At 49.8% G+C, this 13,998-nt stretch overlaps 1 protein-coding gene across 1 annotated transcript in view; it reads right to left on the bottom strand.

Annotated features, from left to right (window-relative positions):
- Positions 1-13,998, bottom strand: part of MYOCD (myocardin) — a 113,668-nt gene that overhangs the window by 18,181 nt on the left and 81,489 nt on the right. Inside the window, exons 2-3 of the mRNA XM_050908276.1 lie at positions 7,955-8,020; positions 2,812-2,867 (exon numbers count right to left, since the gene is read on the bottom strand). Of these exons, the coding sequence (XP_050764233.1) occupies positions 2,812-2,867; positions 7,955-7,961 (63 nt within the window). The 5' untranslated portion in view covers positions 7,962-8,020. The remainder of the gene's footprint in view (positions 1-2,811; positions 2,868-7,954; positions 8,021-13,998) is intronic.

The following is a 13,998-nucleotide window of genomic DNA, read 5'->3' as shown; positions in this document are numbered from 1 at the left end:
ATCATTCAAGGCTAACAGACTACAATGCAACATGACTTGGAGTAATTGAAGAAATGATCTGAAATACATTTGATACAATTTCAAGAGGGACATTTGGAAAGGACTGCATTCAGGTCACGGTTAGCCACAGCTAAGACAGCTGATTAAGCATTGGGGTGGATGAAGACTTAATCCACCAGAGATGCTTCTGTAGTGGTCACTGGACAGTGGCCTTAGGCAGAAATGACTTACTCCATAAATAGAGAAAAAAATAAAAAAGGGTCTGGAGAATCTAGTGATCAGCAGCTGAATCACATCCACCAGCAGGCAGCTTTCTAGGAGACACAACGAAGGATGTCAGATGGGCCCTAGGAATAGCAAGGCCCCGTTCTGTGCCTTGCATCTGAAAGTGTCCATGGGAAGGGTCTGGATGACAGCCAGAGACGGGATCAATGAGGAGAGGCTGAAGGGAGATGAGGTTGGTCAGTCTAGAGGTGAGATGGCTATAGGGAAACAGGATGCAAAATACTTTTTTAAAGTGCTACAAGAAAAAAGATAAACAGTTCTGCATGTGCATGCATGTAGGAGAAAAAGTAATGGGCTTAAACTTCAATAGAACAGCTTGGGCTGTGAATCGGGGGACACTTGCTAACAGCACAGGTTAGAGAGCACTGGAGCAGGTTGCTGGGGGGGTGGGATGTCCGTCGGTGATCACACATCCGTCAGGAATGACCCAGATGGGACTGTTCTGCTCTGGGGCAGAGGCAAGAGAGCTGTCCCCCACAGTCCCTCCCTGCCATGCTTGCTGGGGTGCTGGGAGTAAGTGCTAAAACCCTGCTGAGCCAGACTGCCTCAGGAAAGTCAGCCTGCTCTCTGTCCTCCAATCCAGCAATCTATTATAGGACATTGACTTCAAAGTCTGCTGTGCTGGCCTGATGCCAGACTCTAACATAGCCAGTGACATGTTTAAACAAATAATAGACATTTTATTTACTGAAGTCTTTACAATTCCTTACCCTTCCCCCCATATTTTTTCCGCAGCTTATTTTCACCAACACAATCCCTTGCTTGGACCACGCGTAGGTTTGCCTGGTTCCTGTGCCAGGTCAGAGCAAGCTGGTGTCTGCACCTGAGTGCAATTAAATTCACCTAATGCATTTCCAGGTAATCCTCAGATCAGGTCCTGACTTGGGCTAAGCTTGAATTGCTGTCCTACAGATGTGGCATTGTTCGTGTTGAACCCAGCATTCACACTGTGTTAGCCTGACTTTCTGCTGTGATTTCAGGTCCTTTTGACCTTTGGTGTTTATAAGCTGCATTTGTGTCACTGGGGTGCAAATGGTGGAGAAAGACGTCAGATGTGGGGTTTTTTAGCATCAGCTGAAGCAGAAGAGCTTTCAAAACACATGAAAGCAGTTATTGTTATCTGCTTTCTGTTTGCGGAACATCACTTTGGAGGAGTATCAGCTAAACAACAAATACCATTGAGTAATTATCTGGAAACAGCCGCTGCTCCTTCCCTGTCACAGCTCTAAGCAGTGCATCCTTGCAAAGGAGTATATGTTTGTTATGGGCTGTGCTCATTAGTGTCTTTGTTAGCATGCTCTAAAAATGCATGCAGTTTGGGATAGACTAGACCATCCTTCCCTTTTCCCCAGGCAACTAGCCAGTGAAAGCTTTTGAAGAGAAAGACAAAGAGACACAAATGTATACTTAAACTGTAAAATATATGACACTTCAAGGATACTTTGGATTGCTTGAAATTCTGTAAGCATACTAATTTTTCAGAGTCATATTGTGTTTCTTATGCTAGCCGTTTATTACCACAGGAGATTCAGGGCAAGTGATTTGGAATGTGTTTAAGTTCAGAAGAGCACTTCTCCATATTTCACAATCATTCGTCCTTGCAAAGGTCCTTTTCCATGTGACTGCAAGCACGTTTTCCAGATTAATGGAACAAACTCTTGTGTTCAAGCAAAACCTGCATGACTGATTCTTCCCTTTTCTGTGGACATCCCTCCAGCTTGGTCAAGGCTGGATGGCGGGTGCTTGAAAAACCAGTGTGATTTCCCAAAAAGTGATCGCATCACAGAGTTTTGATGTGTTCTGGAAATGGCTACTTATCTTATCTCTGCCTTCAGCAATATTTAGGAAAGCCTGAGTGCAGTTAGATAATGGGGCTGGTGGGAGCCTGGCCCACTTAGCCCCTTGGACGTTGTGTGTCGTAATGGCCAAGCTGCACTGCCGAGCTAAAAGCCAGGCTCCTGTCAGATGACAAGTGTGAGCTCCCTGGGGACTCGCTCCAGGTGACAAAGGGCATCTGCATTCCTCCTGAACACTTGCTAAATAGTTAGGCTCCTTCAGTCCTGTTTGCCGCTGGCCCTGCTCTAACCCTGCTGACTTGAGCAGGAGTGGAGAGCGGCCATCACAGCGAGGAGCGGGCTGTGGACCTGGCCCGGAGAGCAAAACAGCACTTCAGCTGGTTGGACATTTACTGGAAGGACTGCCAATGCCATGCTGAACTACGCCCTGCCCACAACCTCTTGTAAAACCCAGGGGCTGTTGTAAAACCCCATTGCTCAGGGCACAGATGGCTCCTCTGCCCTTTTAAACCTTCCCTGCTTGGAGAAGGGTTCTCCAGAGCATTTGTGAACCCTGGCTTGGCCCCACCACGTCTGGAAGCAGGGGAGACGCCCTGACCATCATCCTTGGCCACAGGGCCTGAATGGAGGATGCCAGAGGAGGGGACAGTGGTGGAAGGTGCTTTCAAACCCCGCAACTCATGTAAAGCGAGCCCACGTGTTCCCTCATCGGGATGGCTGCAGGAGTTACCTTGGCTCGCTCCAGACTTTTTCGCTGTTCATGGAATGCGGATGGGCTTTTCAGTGCTGCAACAGGAAAGAAAGAGGAGCAGTCAGCACAGGAGCGGAAGCAAGCAGCCACCAGGATATTCAGCAACAGCATTTTAATGAGTGCTATAAAAATAGCAACACAAACTAGCTGTTCTCTTTATTGCGCTGACTAAAAATAACTCAGGAAAGCTCTGGGAAATCCCATGCTCTCCGCCAGTCCATGGCAAGAGAGCAGGGGGGACGGAGAGCACAGGGAGCGTAGGAGGCACATGGGCAGGGAGGGGGTGCAGGCTTTGAAACGTAGTGCTCTGTGGGACACGTCAGAGAGCAGATGTGGCTTTTCCCTGGAGTGCCCTGGGGTCATGGAAGGAACCACAGCCCCAGAAGACAGATCTGGAAGAGCAACAACCTGAGAGGGGACCTCACTGCAAGTAAAACCTGCAGGTGACTGAGGCTTGAGGCCAGCAGGAAAACTGAAAAGACCTGCCTCGCCTCTTGGGGTCATGTGGGCACAGCCTCCAGCGAGGGTATTTCAAGGCAAGGCCCTGGAACTGTGGTCCTTTGTCCCTCTTTCCATTGCTGACTACCCCTCCATCTCTCACTGGACATTTGTGCTGTCCCCTGCCCAGAAGCATCTGTGTGACATGGGGCCTGCCTGGGCAGGCAGCTGCCCGGCCAGGCACCAGGCAGCAGACCATGCCCTCAGCATCTCCTGACACCAAGGAAGATTAACCCAGAACGGCTCCAGAAAAAAGGCCAATGATCCCTGGCTCTTGGACCAGTGAACACCAGTCCCATGGAGCAGTCTGTATTGGAGTCATGGAGAGCCTTGCACATTTCCTTGTTTACTCTGGTTCAGTAGAAATAGGAGCAGCATTTGCATGGTGAAGGGATTAGTATTTCTCAGATCCTGCAAAAATTCTTTTCTGGCTGTGTAAGCAGGCAACATTAACTGTTCCCATTGGGACAGGGAAGGTGTCCTGACCCACAAAAACTGTCTGCTACAACTCTTTGTTTGGCAACAGGAATTCCCTTTCCATCTTCTGAATGGGATCAAATAAGGACAGAAATTATTTTCACAGAGGACATGTTATCCTCCGTCAGTCTAGAGGAGGATGAAGAGAAGACTGGGGACAGCCGGGAAATGTTTGGGGGCCCTGTAATTGGCTTTTGGTAGGCAACACCCAGGGCAACCCCCCGTAACCTCCGGTGAATCACAATAAAACACAGAAGGCACATTCCTGCTCCTAACATTTGGAAAGCGGACACACAGACAAGCTAGTGTTACTGTGCCATGCTCCGGTGAGCAGCCATGAGGACTTGTGACAGCTGGTTTAATCAGAAGCAAAATAAAATGGTGCACACGAGAAAATAAAGTTAGCAAGAGAGATTACTTTTACAGCCCTGCTGACTGTGAAGTACTGACATTGGGAGTGTGCTATGGGCATTGACCAAACACTGTGCTATTCAAGAGGAAAATGTTGCAGAATTTAGTCATTTACCAAGATATTTGGAGGAATTATGTGGATGCTGCAGCTTGTATTAGTCTGCAAAACAAATAAAGACATCGCTAGCACTGGTTATTCAGACAACTTGTCAGAGGATGACATGTCAGCTTGAAATTGCTGAGGGTCTGGAGGCAACAGGGCAGAGCTGCTGTGCTCGGTGTTGACAGTCTTGGGACTATTGCCTCTAAGGTTTCAGTTAGAGGATGAGGTGGTGGCTGCATACAGCAAGAGGGTCTTCACTTCAAGCGCAGCTGTTGCTGCAGCCCATCACAGTAGGGGGAACCTTGCCTTGAGGAATCCTTGATCCTGCAAGCTGCCCCCCCCTCCTTTTGGGTAGGTGAGCAGGATCTGGCTGGGGTCCAGGGCAGGCGTCTGTGCAGGTCTAGAGAGAGGGTTCATCCATGCTCAGCCCTACAGCCTGCCTTTCTGCAAGTGACCGCACATGCTCTTGATTTACAATGCTTTTGCTGGGTCTGTATCAGTTTCACTAGGACAGTAAAACTGCATGTGTTGCATGAACTGGAAACTGCCTACTCAGTGAGCCTGAAGAATGGGGCAGGCTCTGCTCTCACCTGCACTCCTATGCATCAGGAACGTGGCTGTGTCTCAATGAACCTGGATCTGCCCTTCCTTTCAGAGGGTCCTCCATACACAGTCACAGGGCTGAAGGAACTCAGAGGCTGCTCTTGCCTACCAGTCTGCGCCTGTCTTTATTTGTAGAGACTTTTTCAGCAGTGTTGATTGTTTTGCCAGCCAGTTGTTCAATTTACAAACTGAAAACATCTGACAATTGGAGTCCAGTTTTGAACCTGAAGTCTTGTGCAATGCTACTGCTCCTGGGCATCCTCCTTCAGGCAGTTTCCTGCCTTCTCCAGTGATGGGGCCATCTGAAGGTTTCACATTTCTTAGAGGAACATCCAAGGGAGTGTGAACAGAGATCAGGTGTGTAATAGCATTAATCTTTTCCAGTCAAACCAAACATAGACTGGGCTTTGGAAAGGATATTCATCTCACTGCGCTATGCTCAGGTAACACTGATACTTCTCCCTGCGCTATGCTCTTGGATACCAAAAAACAGCCAGCTTCCTAGGACTTACTCCAATGTTTCACGCTTATTGTGCTATAGCTGCACTGCTGAACAGTTCAGCAGGCTCTGCATATAGCCATCAACTCCCCTTCCCGCAAGGGTTTCTACAAGCCCTCAAATCTTTTATCCAATGCTATTCTGTTACTCTGACCTTTGATCTCTCTTTCTGGTCTCTGTATAAAATGGATCAGTTAGTTAGAAAAACAAAGTTTCTCTGTTCTGGGATTATATCAGCAGAGAACGTATGCAATGGTTTGAAAGCAATCCTTGTGCAAAATCTGATGTGCAATGCTCCAAGCCTGGTACCAAACCTGACTCTCACCATGGAGACCAGCAATGCCCATCTTTTCTCCTTCCAGAAGGGCTGTTGTCAGCCACTGTGGGTTACAGCCATATGGGTTTATTTCTCACCCTCCTGCAATGCATGTGAACTGAGGTCCTGTCCCAGTGCACCTCCTAGAGCCCACCTCACCTGCTGGTCCTCAGCGCCAACAGGGCATGGGAAGATATGGTTAAACAAAGACTTGTTTTTCATAAGGAATTACTGCAGATGCCCAAGCCATGGGGAAGCTGGCTGGGGCTCCCATGTATTAAATGCTAACGTCTGACACTTCCTCCTGAGGTCAAATTCAGCAGTTAAATTCTGCACGTTTGTTTTTATAATGGCAAAAATACCTTTTCGTCTATTACTTTCAGTGAGTGAACTGTGCTCAAGCTTCCCAAAATGGCCTTCTTGGACAGAAACCAGACTGCAAAATGTCAGCCTAGAAGTTGGGAGTGCAAAGAAGCCGTAAGTAACAGGAAAATACCCTTCAGTTGCCATCAAATAAATTTGGCTTAACATGTGGTCTGCAATGTGTAAGGTTTTAAATGTTAGGTGCCATTTGTAAAAGTGCAGTCCCCTGCACTCAGCCTTGCAGAGCAGCGTCAGGTATGCAAACCTCTCAGCTGGCACTACTGCTGCATACGTGTGCAATGGGGTGTCCTGCACCTTATCTGAGTGTGCCCGCTTTTACAGAGTGGACTTAGCAGTTCAGGAGATGATACATGTATTTTTGGCCACTGACTATATTGCCAGTGCTTGCAATATTATAACAAATGTCACAGTATTTTGCTTAAAGCTCCAACTCCTGGAGTCCTGTGACTAAAATGCTTGCCCTTTGGTGGCAGGCAGCATAAAATCTGAACACTTAAAGAAACAAACAGAAGAAAAATGGAAAGAGCATGCATTTATCAATCTTAAAACCATGTGATCATTTTGACAGTCATTTTTTTTGTCATCGTGCTCAAGTTTTCTTAATGCTTAATGCTGGCAATACTGTACTGAGAAGGCGTCTGTTGCTGGCTACCTTGACACAATCCTTTAGGAAGGCAGCTGCATGAGAAGGGCAGAGGAATGGGCAGGGTGCAGCAAGCAGGGCCACAGCCATGCTCTTAGTGAGTTGTTCTGCTTTTTAGACAAGAGCTACATCACAGTCTTCAAGGTTAGCCAGAAGAGACAAAAGTGACACAGCCTTTAGAAAGTTGTGATCTTAGCAGTGAACCCAAGGGGCCCTTGATGAGACAAAAAATCCTCTACCTGGGTCCCAGATAATCACAGATTCATGCACATGGAGCCTGAGCTAGGTCAGGATGGAGTTATCCATCGAGCAGGGCTGAGCTCCCAACTTCATTTCTCTGGTAGTGCTACAGGTTTCATGATGCACCTGCAGGTGCAGAAGGGGATCATTTTCATTCACTTACTTTTTGGGCTCTAGCAACTGGCTTTCTGATGCTGAATGATTACATGATAATGCTGGCCTGGAGCTCGTCCTTCAGGCTTGAATGCAAGGTTAGCAAGGATGAATGTGGTCAGAGAGGGGAAAGCACGGACATCATTCGTCAGTCTGCAGCAAGCAGGCCCAGGTGGGGTTTCACTGGCCTCAAGTGTACACTGACAGTTCTGCCCTGTGGGGTCCCGGCTGGGCAGACGCACAGATACGGATATGTCTCATCCAGGGGCTGCCTCTCCACACTTGGGCCAAGGCAGTTAGTTAGTTACCCACCACTTCCCTCTTCCACGGCCTCCTGGAATGGGCCCTCTCTACCTCTTCCTCATTCTGTGGGTCTGATCCTGCCACAGAGGTTCCTGTCTTTTACAGGAGGACATGCGATTCTCTGCCTTTGCCTACGTGAAGAGCTTTGTGAGTCTTCTGCTTGGAGTTGGATATGCTTGTCCTGCTACAGTGACCTCTGGGACAGGGAGCTATGCAGCTGAATTTTTGGATGGGTAAGCTAAGCATCTGTCCTGACTTCAGTTTGAGCAGCAGCAGTATAATCTGTGTGGCAAATGCTGGGTACCATTGTACAGCACCAGGGACCATAATATTTCTACAGGGCAGGAAGCAAAGTCCCCCCGGTAGGAATCTGCTCAGAGCTGAGTGAGTTTGAGCAGGCAGCTGGTGCCACACAGTGCCCCAGCAGTGCCCAAGCTGAACACAGCCCCTCTGAGCCAAGAGTGGGTGAAAAAGGCAGAAAAAGATACTCACGTGGCATGATGCCTTGGTCTGCCAGCTGCTCACGCGTCCTCCTCTGCTGAAGCCGTAGCTGTAAAACTGTGAGAGAGAGAGTGTCAGGAAAAGACGCAGGATTTTACTGAGGTACTAATACGCCTATCAGGGACAATGTGTGTGGGGTCTGTGTGTGGTACAGAGGTCTGGCCCTGATCCCTGCTGCTGCTGGACCAGCCTTGGTGCAGCAGAGTACTCCAAGCCAAGGAGGACTGCAGGGAGGAGCTGTGTAGCCTGCACTGACCCAGTCCTCACTTATGCAGACAGATGAGCAGGGCAGGGCTGCTGCTGGTGCAGGCGGTACCCTAGTGCCTGGGGCAGACTGATCCCTGCTTGCCACCTGTAATAGCAGCCTCAGGTGACCATGACTTCAGCTCAAATAGTTGCTCAGCTCTGAACTCTGAAGCTGGGATGTCCTCCCTCGCCCCAGCACTGTGGGCTGAGTAGAGCTTTCCAACTCCGTCGCCCTTCTGAGGGCCTGGTAGCACATTTCCACCCCTGCAAGGCTCGGCACTGGATGCAGATATGCTTACTGTACTGAGGGGGATGTAAGTAATGTGGTGAGGAGAGATTAGTGCCATCTCTGTACGAACCCACTGCTCCAAGGACCTGCAATCTCCAGTATAACTTCTTTTTGGAAACAATGCACTGACAGATGGGAATGAACCGCTGATCAGGGTGACTGAGTGGCTTAACAGCATGACCTCAGCTACAGAGCATCGATTAGGCATCTAACAAAGAAACACCTCTCAATATTTACAGCATGTAACAACAGCCCACCATACACCTGCAGCCTGCCTTGTGCAAGGCTACAGACCTCTGCATGGCCCAGGACTGCACAAGTTAGTTCATCCCATCACTCAGGTAACCCTGCCTGTACTTTGAGTTAGTAACATATTCTACACCTTTGTTTTCATTAATTTGTCTTCAAGAAGATAGATACTTGTATCACAAGGTAAAATACAAAACTCACTTCCATATTTTCCTGCTGGAAACTCAGTACAGCTTGCCATGAGGACATATATCTTTCAGCGGTCACAATATAACTGCACACATATCCCCTGCCTACCAGCACAGCCCCAGACTGCATCCCCTTAGCTGCCTGGAGGGAGCCGATATTGGAAGGGGAAGAGACGGAAGAACAGCTCTTTTTTCCTCAAGAGCAACCTGCTGAGCTCTGCCAACAGCTCATGTCTACAATGCGGCTTCCCTGGGACGTGGGATGGAGCTGAATAATAATCCCTTCCAGAGGAGTCCCCAAAGCACAAGGCTCCCTGAGATGCCATTGCTTGTGACTTTTCCATGTCCTCTGTACAAACCATGTCACATTCAGAGCAGATGTTTAGTGATGGCCTCACGTGGGACAATGATCTGCTAAATTCAAGCTCTTCTTAGGACACCAAAGATAGATTCTTGCTGTGAGGGAAAAAAGTAGCCTTCAGTACCTGGTAAAGTCTGCATGCGTGCTGTTCCCTTTATGCCAGAGTGAAGCTGGTGGCTAGACGTCACTGGCAAACCTTGCTGCCAGGGAAGTCTGTAGACCTCCATTGCCCCATGGCACCACCCCCAGTCGGTGCTGGTTCTGCCCATGGACATGGATTTAGACCCTTGCACTCTAGGTATCTACACTGGACCCAGTTATCTGCATCCCCTTTGAGTCATCCCCCTCAGGGGACCTCAAAACCAAATTAGACAGCCCATGCTTTAGGAATTCCTGTCTTTCCTCCATGACTCGCAGTCATGAGTCATCCTCCTCCCTAGGAGTTGACCTCAGAGGCAGTTTAATGGTAACCAGCTTGTGGTAGGTATCTTACACAGGGTGAGGTGGACCCCAGTTTCTCTGTGTAGAACCTTCTCTGTGACTGGTCACAATATAGAAGAACCATGTAGAGCTTTGCACTTTCCCTGAGGAAGAGATTTATCTTTATGGAATAGGTGAGCTAAGGGAGGCCGGAGACTGTCCAAGACTAAAGAAAATTTGTAGCTCACCCAAGAATAGTTCTCTACTCTCCTAGGTCCTGGTCCAGTGTCCCAGGCATTAGAGCATCTTGCCTTGAACTGAGGCAGTTTACACACAACATCCCATCATCAAACAGGAATCAGAGATAGCAAAGACTTCTAGAGTCACATACAACACTCTGCCAAGGACACAACAGTCTGCCCCATCTAGCTGTAAAATATCCCAAGGGAGAATGCTCCATCACTTCCCTTCACAGCTCCATTTATTTGCACCATTTCACTCTGACTTCCGACACAGCCAGACCAAGTGATATACCACATCCACATGAGCAAGGGGGATGCTATCAATCAGATGACCATGCATTCAAAGCCCACATTCTCTGCTTCTTCTGCTTATTTCATAGCCCTTCCTAGCAGACAAATAATTTAACAGCCTCAGGGTGCAGTCAACTGTCAGCCAGGCCTGTTTAAAGAAAAAGGTGGTGTTACAAATTCCCTTAAAGCATAGCTCGGAAGGTGATGATTTCCAGTGTGGTGGCTATAAGAGTCAGCGTCTCCCTTGATGCAAGAAGTACTGAAAACACATGTAGGTTTCACTGCCATAGCTCTCCCTTTGCTTGGATGCAGGAGCAGCATCCCATATTTCCCAGATCCTACTGCCTCCCAGCACACAGTGCACAATCCGGGGGAGCCTACCCTACCGCAGCTGGTCCATGTTCCAGCTAACAGCCTCTCCTTTGTCTCCTGCGCTAGGCACTACGGATAGACCATCACAGAGGGGACCTGATATTATTTAATGATAATTTTGTGCAAGGGCAAAAGGTCTCCAAATTGTTTTTCATGCTGACAGGCATAAAGGCTGTGACCCAGCAATGACACAAGCTGTGCTGAGCGTGAGAGCTAAGCTCTTCCATGGGTGAGTGGCTATGGGCAGGCCATGCAACCTCCCCCAGACAAGTGGTTCATCTTGGGCCATGCTGAGCTTACAAACATCCTGGCCCATTCTTAAGCCACAGGGCAAGGAGGAAAAGTTTATCCAGCCTTGTCTGTTCAGGGCACGCTGACAGAAAATGTGGGGACAGGCATGTGCAAATGCTGGCCATTTCCAGGAGCAGCCCAAGCTCGACAGCTGAAACAGTTATTTCAGCCGCTGAATATTCATCCAGATCTGGACCTCCTCATGCAGTAGGATGCATGCCTTGACTCCCAAATATCATCTCTATGAACTTCCAAAGCCTGTTGCAAACCATCTGAAGAAACGTAGCTGTGGACAGTGCCAGACAACAACAGTGAACATCCCTGCAGGAAAAGGTAAAGCAGCCATTACTTCTGGCAGCCTCTGAGTCAGTGCTGCAGCTTGCAGCTTGGTGGATGCCTGCTCAAGGCTTGCACCTTTCCCTTACAACCAACAACGCTTAAAAACAGGGCTGGAGGAACCCCTGGCACCATCCAAATAACCACCACTTAGCTGCTTCTTGAAGGGGACTTGAAATCTGTTGAAGCTGTATCTGACCCCAGCTGCATTCCTGTCCTCTTCCTTTGCTACGTGTCTGGAGGCCTGAGCTCTGAGTGCTGCCTGTGACTCACTTGGAGGATGCTGTCACCCTCCACATACGGGAATTATTTTTTTCCTGAATATTCTTATTTTGCAAGAAAACTGCTTTGCTAACAGTTCCGAGGAACATTTATGTTACAAAGAGTGATGGCTGGAGCACTCACGAGAAAATCTTGGTCCCATACCCCCAGCATCCTTGTTGCCTACCTGCACCAGTTTGGATGGTGAGAAGTACCCCCAAGGGAGCAGTCATGCACAGTGGTCACCCTGTGGTACCAAGCTGTGCTGGCACCATCAGCTGCCATCAGCTGCCAGAAAACCTTGCCTTCAGCAACCCTGCTCCCTCCTATGGTACCTCATGATGAGAAATCCCTCCCTAGATGATGCGAGGCATGTCAGAGCTATTCCAGTGATTTTGCTCGTGAACTTTGTTAGAAATACTCCTCTCTTCTATGCTAGCACCAAGTCCCATTTAGTGATACAGCTTCCAGAAACATCCTCTGCAGCAGGGCTGTGTCATTGGTGCAGAGAAGACCTCGTGGCATCAGTCATAGCTGGCTCTGGTGGCCCAGGCTCTGAGCACTGCCCATGACTCGCAATCATGAGTCATCCTCCTCCCCAGGAGTTGACCTCAGAGCTTTAGGCAGCTGAGGACAGCTTGGGCCTTGCCTGGCCTGGTGATGCACTGGAAAAGACATGTTCAAATCCTCCCTCCACCCCAGGATTAGGCAGACCTGGCCTTCTGCTTCAATCTGCAGGGACACTTTGAGTCCAGTGCTCAGTAGACAGTCAGGATGGGAGTTTTATCACCTGCATCAGAGCATCCCCCATGCTGGGGCATTGCCAAAGCACTCATAGCACCATCCTCTCTTTGGGGAATTGGTTTTAACAGCACAGGGGGCTGAGCACAACTGAGGCACATTGCCGAGGGAGGTGGGGGAACTGTCCTTCTCGCAGGGTTCAGGACTAGGGCAGGCAGGCAAAGCCATGGCTGACCTGACCTAGTGTTGGTGATGGTCTGTCTCCGTGAAGGAGGCTGGATCAGAGCCCTTCCCTTCCCACCAACACTTACGCAGCGGCCAGAGCAGGTTCCCTGGAAACTCTGAGGCTGCACGAGGCTTTCTCAGCAGTCAGCTCAGCCTTGCAGCTGAGACGAGCTGCCCAGGTGGAGCTGCAGGTCTGTTGCTGCTTCCTGACTTCTGACCCAGCATCTGTCCCTATCTGTGACAGACCCTCTGGGAGTGGGAGTGACTGAGGCAGAGACCCTACTGCTTCAGCTCTTCCCAGCTCTCTTATGTGATTTCGGGTGAAATCCCAATAATTGCTGGTTTCCTCCCTGCCTGGGCTGCACCAGCACCTTCGCTCTGATTGGGAACCACATTCACAAGCAGTGCATTTGCTGTGCTCTCATCTTCCTCTGAAATAAGTCACTGCTGCTACCAGAACTGAGGGTCGGGCAGCTGCCTGCTGATCCCTGCACCTTGTGCAGCTCCCTGCACCAGCCAGTGCTCCTGGGCTGCGCAGTGAAGGGGACCAGAAGAAGCACCATGTTATGCCAGTTTAACCCAAGTGCGTGACCATGATGGGAGTCAGCAGTTCGACAAACAACTGAAGTTGGCACTGCCACTGAAAAAAGCAGCAGCAAGTCACTGTCCCCTCTGCCAGCCACCCCAGCAGCTCATTCCTGCCCTTCGTGGCCCAGAGCTGGGGTTTGAGGAGCATGAGTGCAGCTCAATGGTGCACAGGACGGGGACTGCTCTGCTGGGACCAGGGGGCAGTTGGCAGCAAATTGGGAATGGGGTGATGGGGAGGAGGGACTCCTGTTTTCAACAGCAGCAGCTTTGTTGCATGTCAAAGAGCAGCTGAGCAAATGTGAAGCATGTGTTTGTCCAGGGCCATGGTGGAACCTGGTGACTCACCCCTGCTCACACACTGGCTGGCAGAAAACGACCCTGTTTTGGACCCAGTCTCCCTTGAGAGGCAGGACTGCTGCTGGCTTTGAGACTGTCTTTACAGATGATGTTTGAGGCTTTCTCGCATGAGCATGCCAGGGGGAGAGAAGCTGCCCAGTGGGAGATGCACGTGGGATCCTTCGACTGCCCCAAGGTCCCAGCAGGGCAGGAGCAGGGCTGGCTCGGTGGCAGGGTGCAGTAGTGTTGCTTGTGGCCTTTTCGGGGCTGTGGCTGTTTCTCACATCTGCATCAGGAGCAGGAGCCTGTATCCAAAGCAAGATGTCCAAATGGGCAGGGCAGCCGGGAGCAGTGGTGCTCTGTCCCGGCTGAGCAACAGGCTGACATCAGGCTCCTGATGTGGGGGCTGTGCTTGGGTGAATGTGGAGTCACCCTGAGCTGGGTGACAAGCCAGCCAACCTCCTGGGTGCCACCACTGGCAGGGTGAAGCACTGGCCCGGCAGAGCATCTAAGGCCTGCTTTTCTGGAGCTGCTGTTTTGCAAAAACACCTTGGCCAGGCTCTGTCCTGAGCCCCTCCATGGCTCTCGGCCCATCCGCT

Source organism: Gymnogyps californianus, chromosome 19 (assembly GCF_018139145.2).
Source record: "Gymnogyps californianus isolate 813 chromosome 19, ASM1813914v2, whole genome shotgun sequence".
NCBI classification, from domain to species: Eukaryota; Metazoa; Chordata; class Aves; order Accipitriformes; family Cathartidae; genus Gymnogyps; species Gymnogyps californianus.
This window is presented reverse-complemented; position numbering and strand designations above follow the sequence as displayed.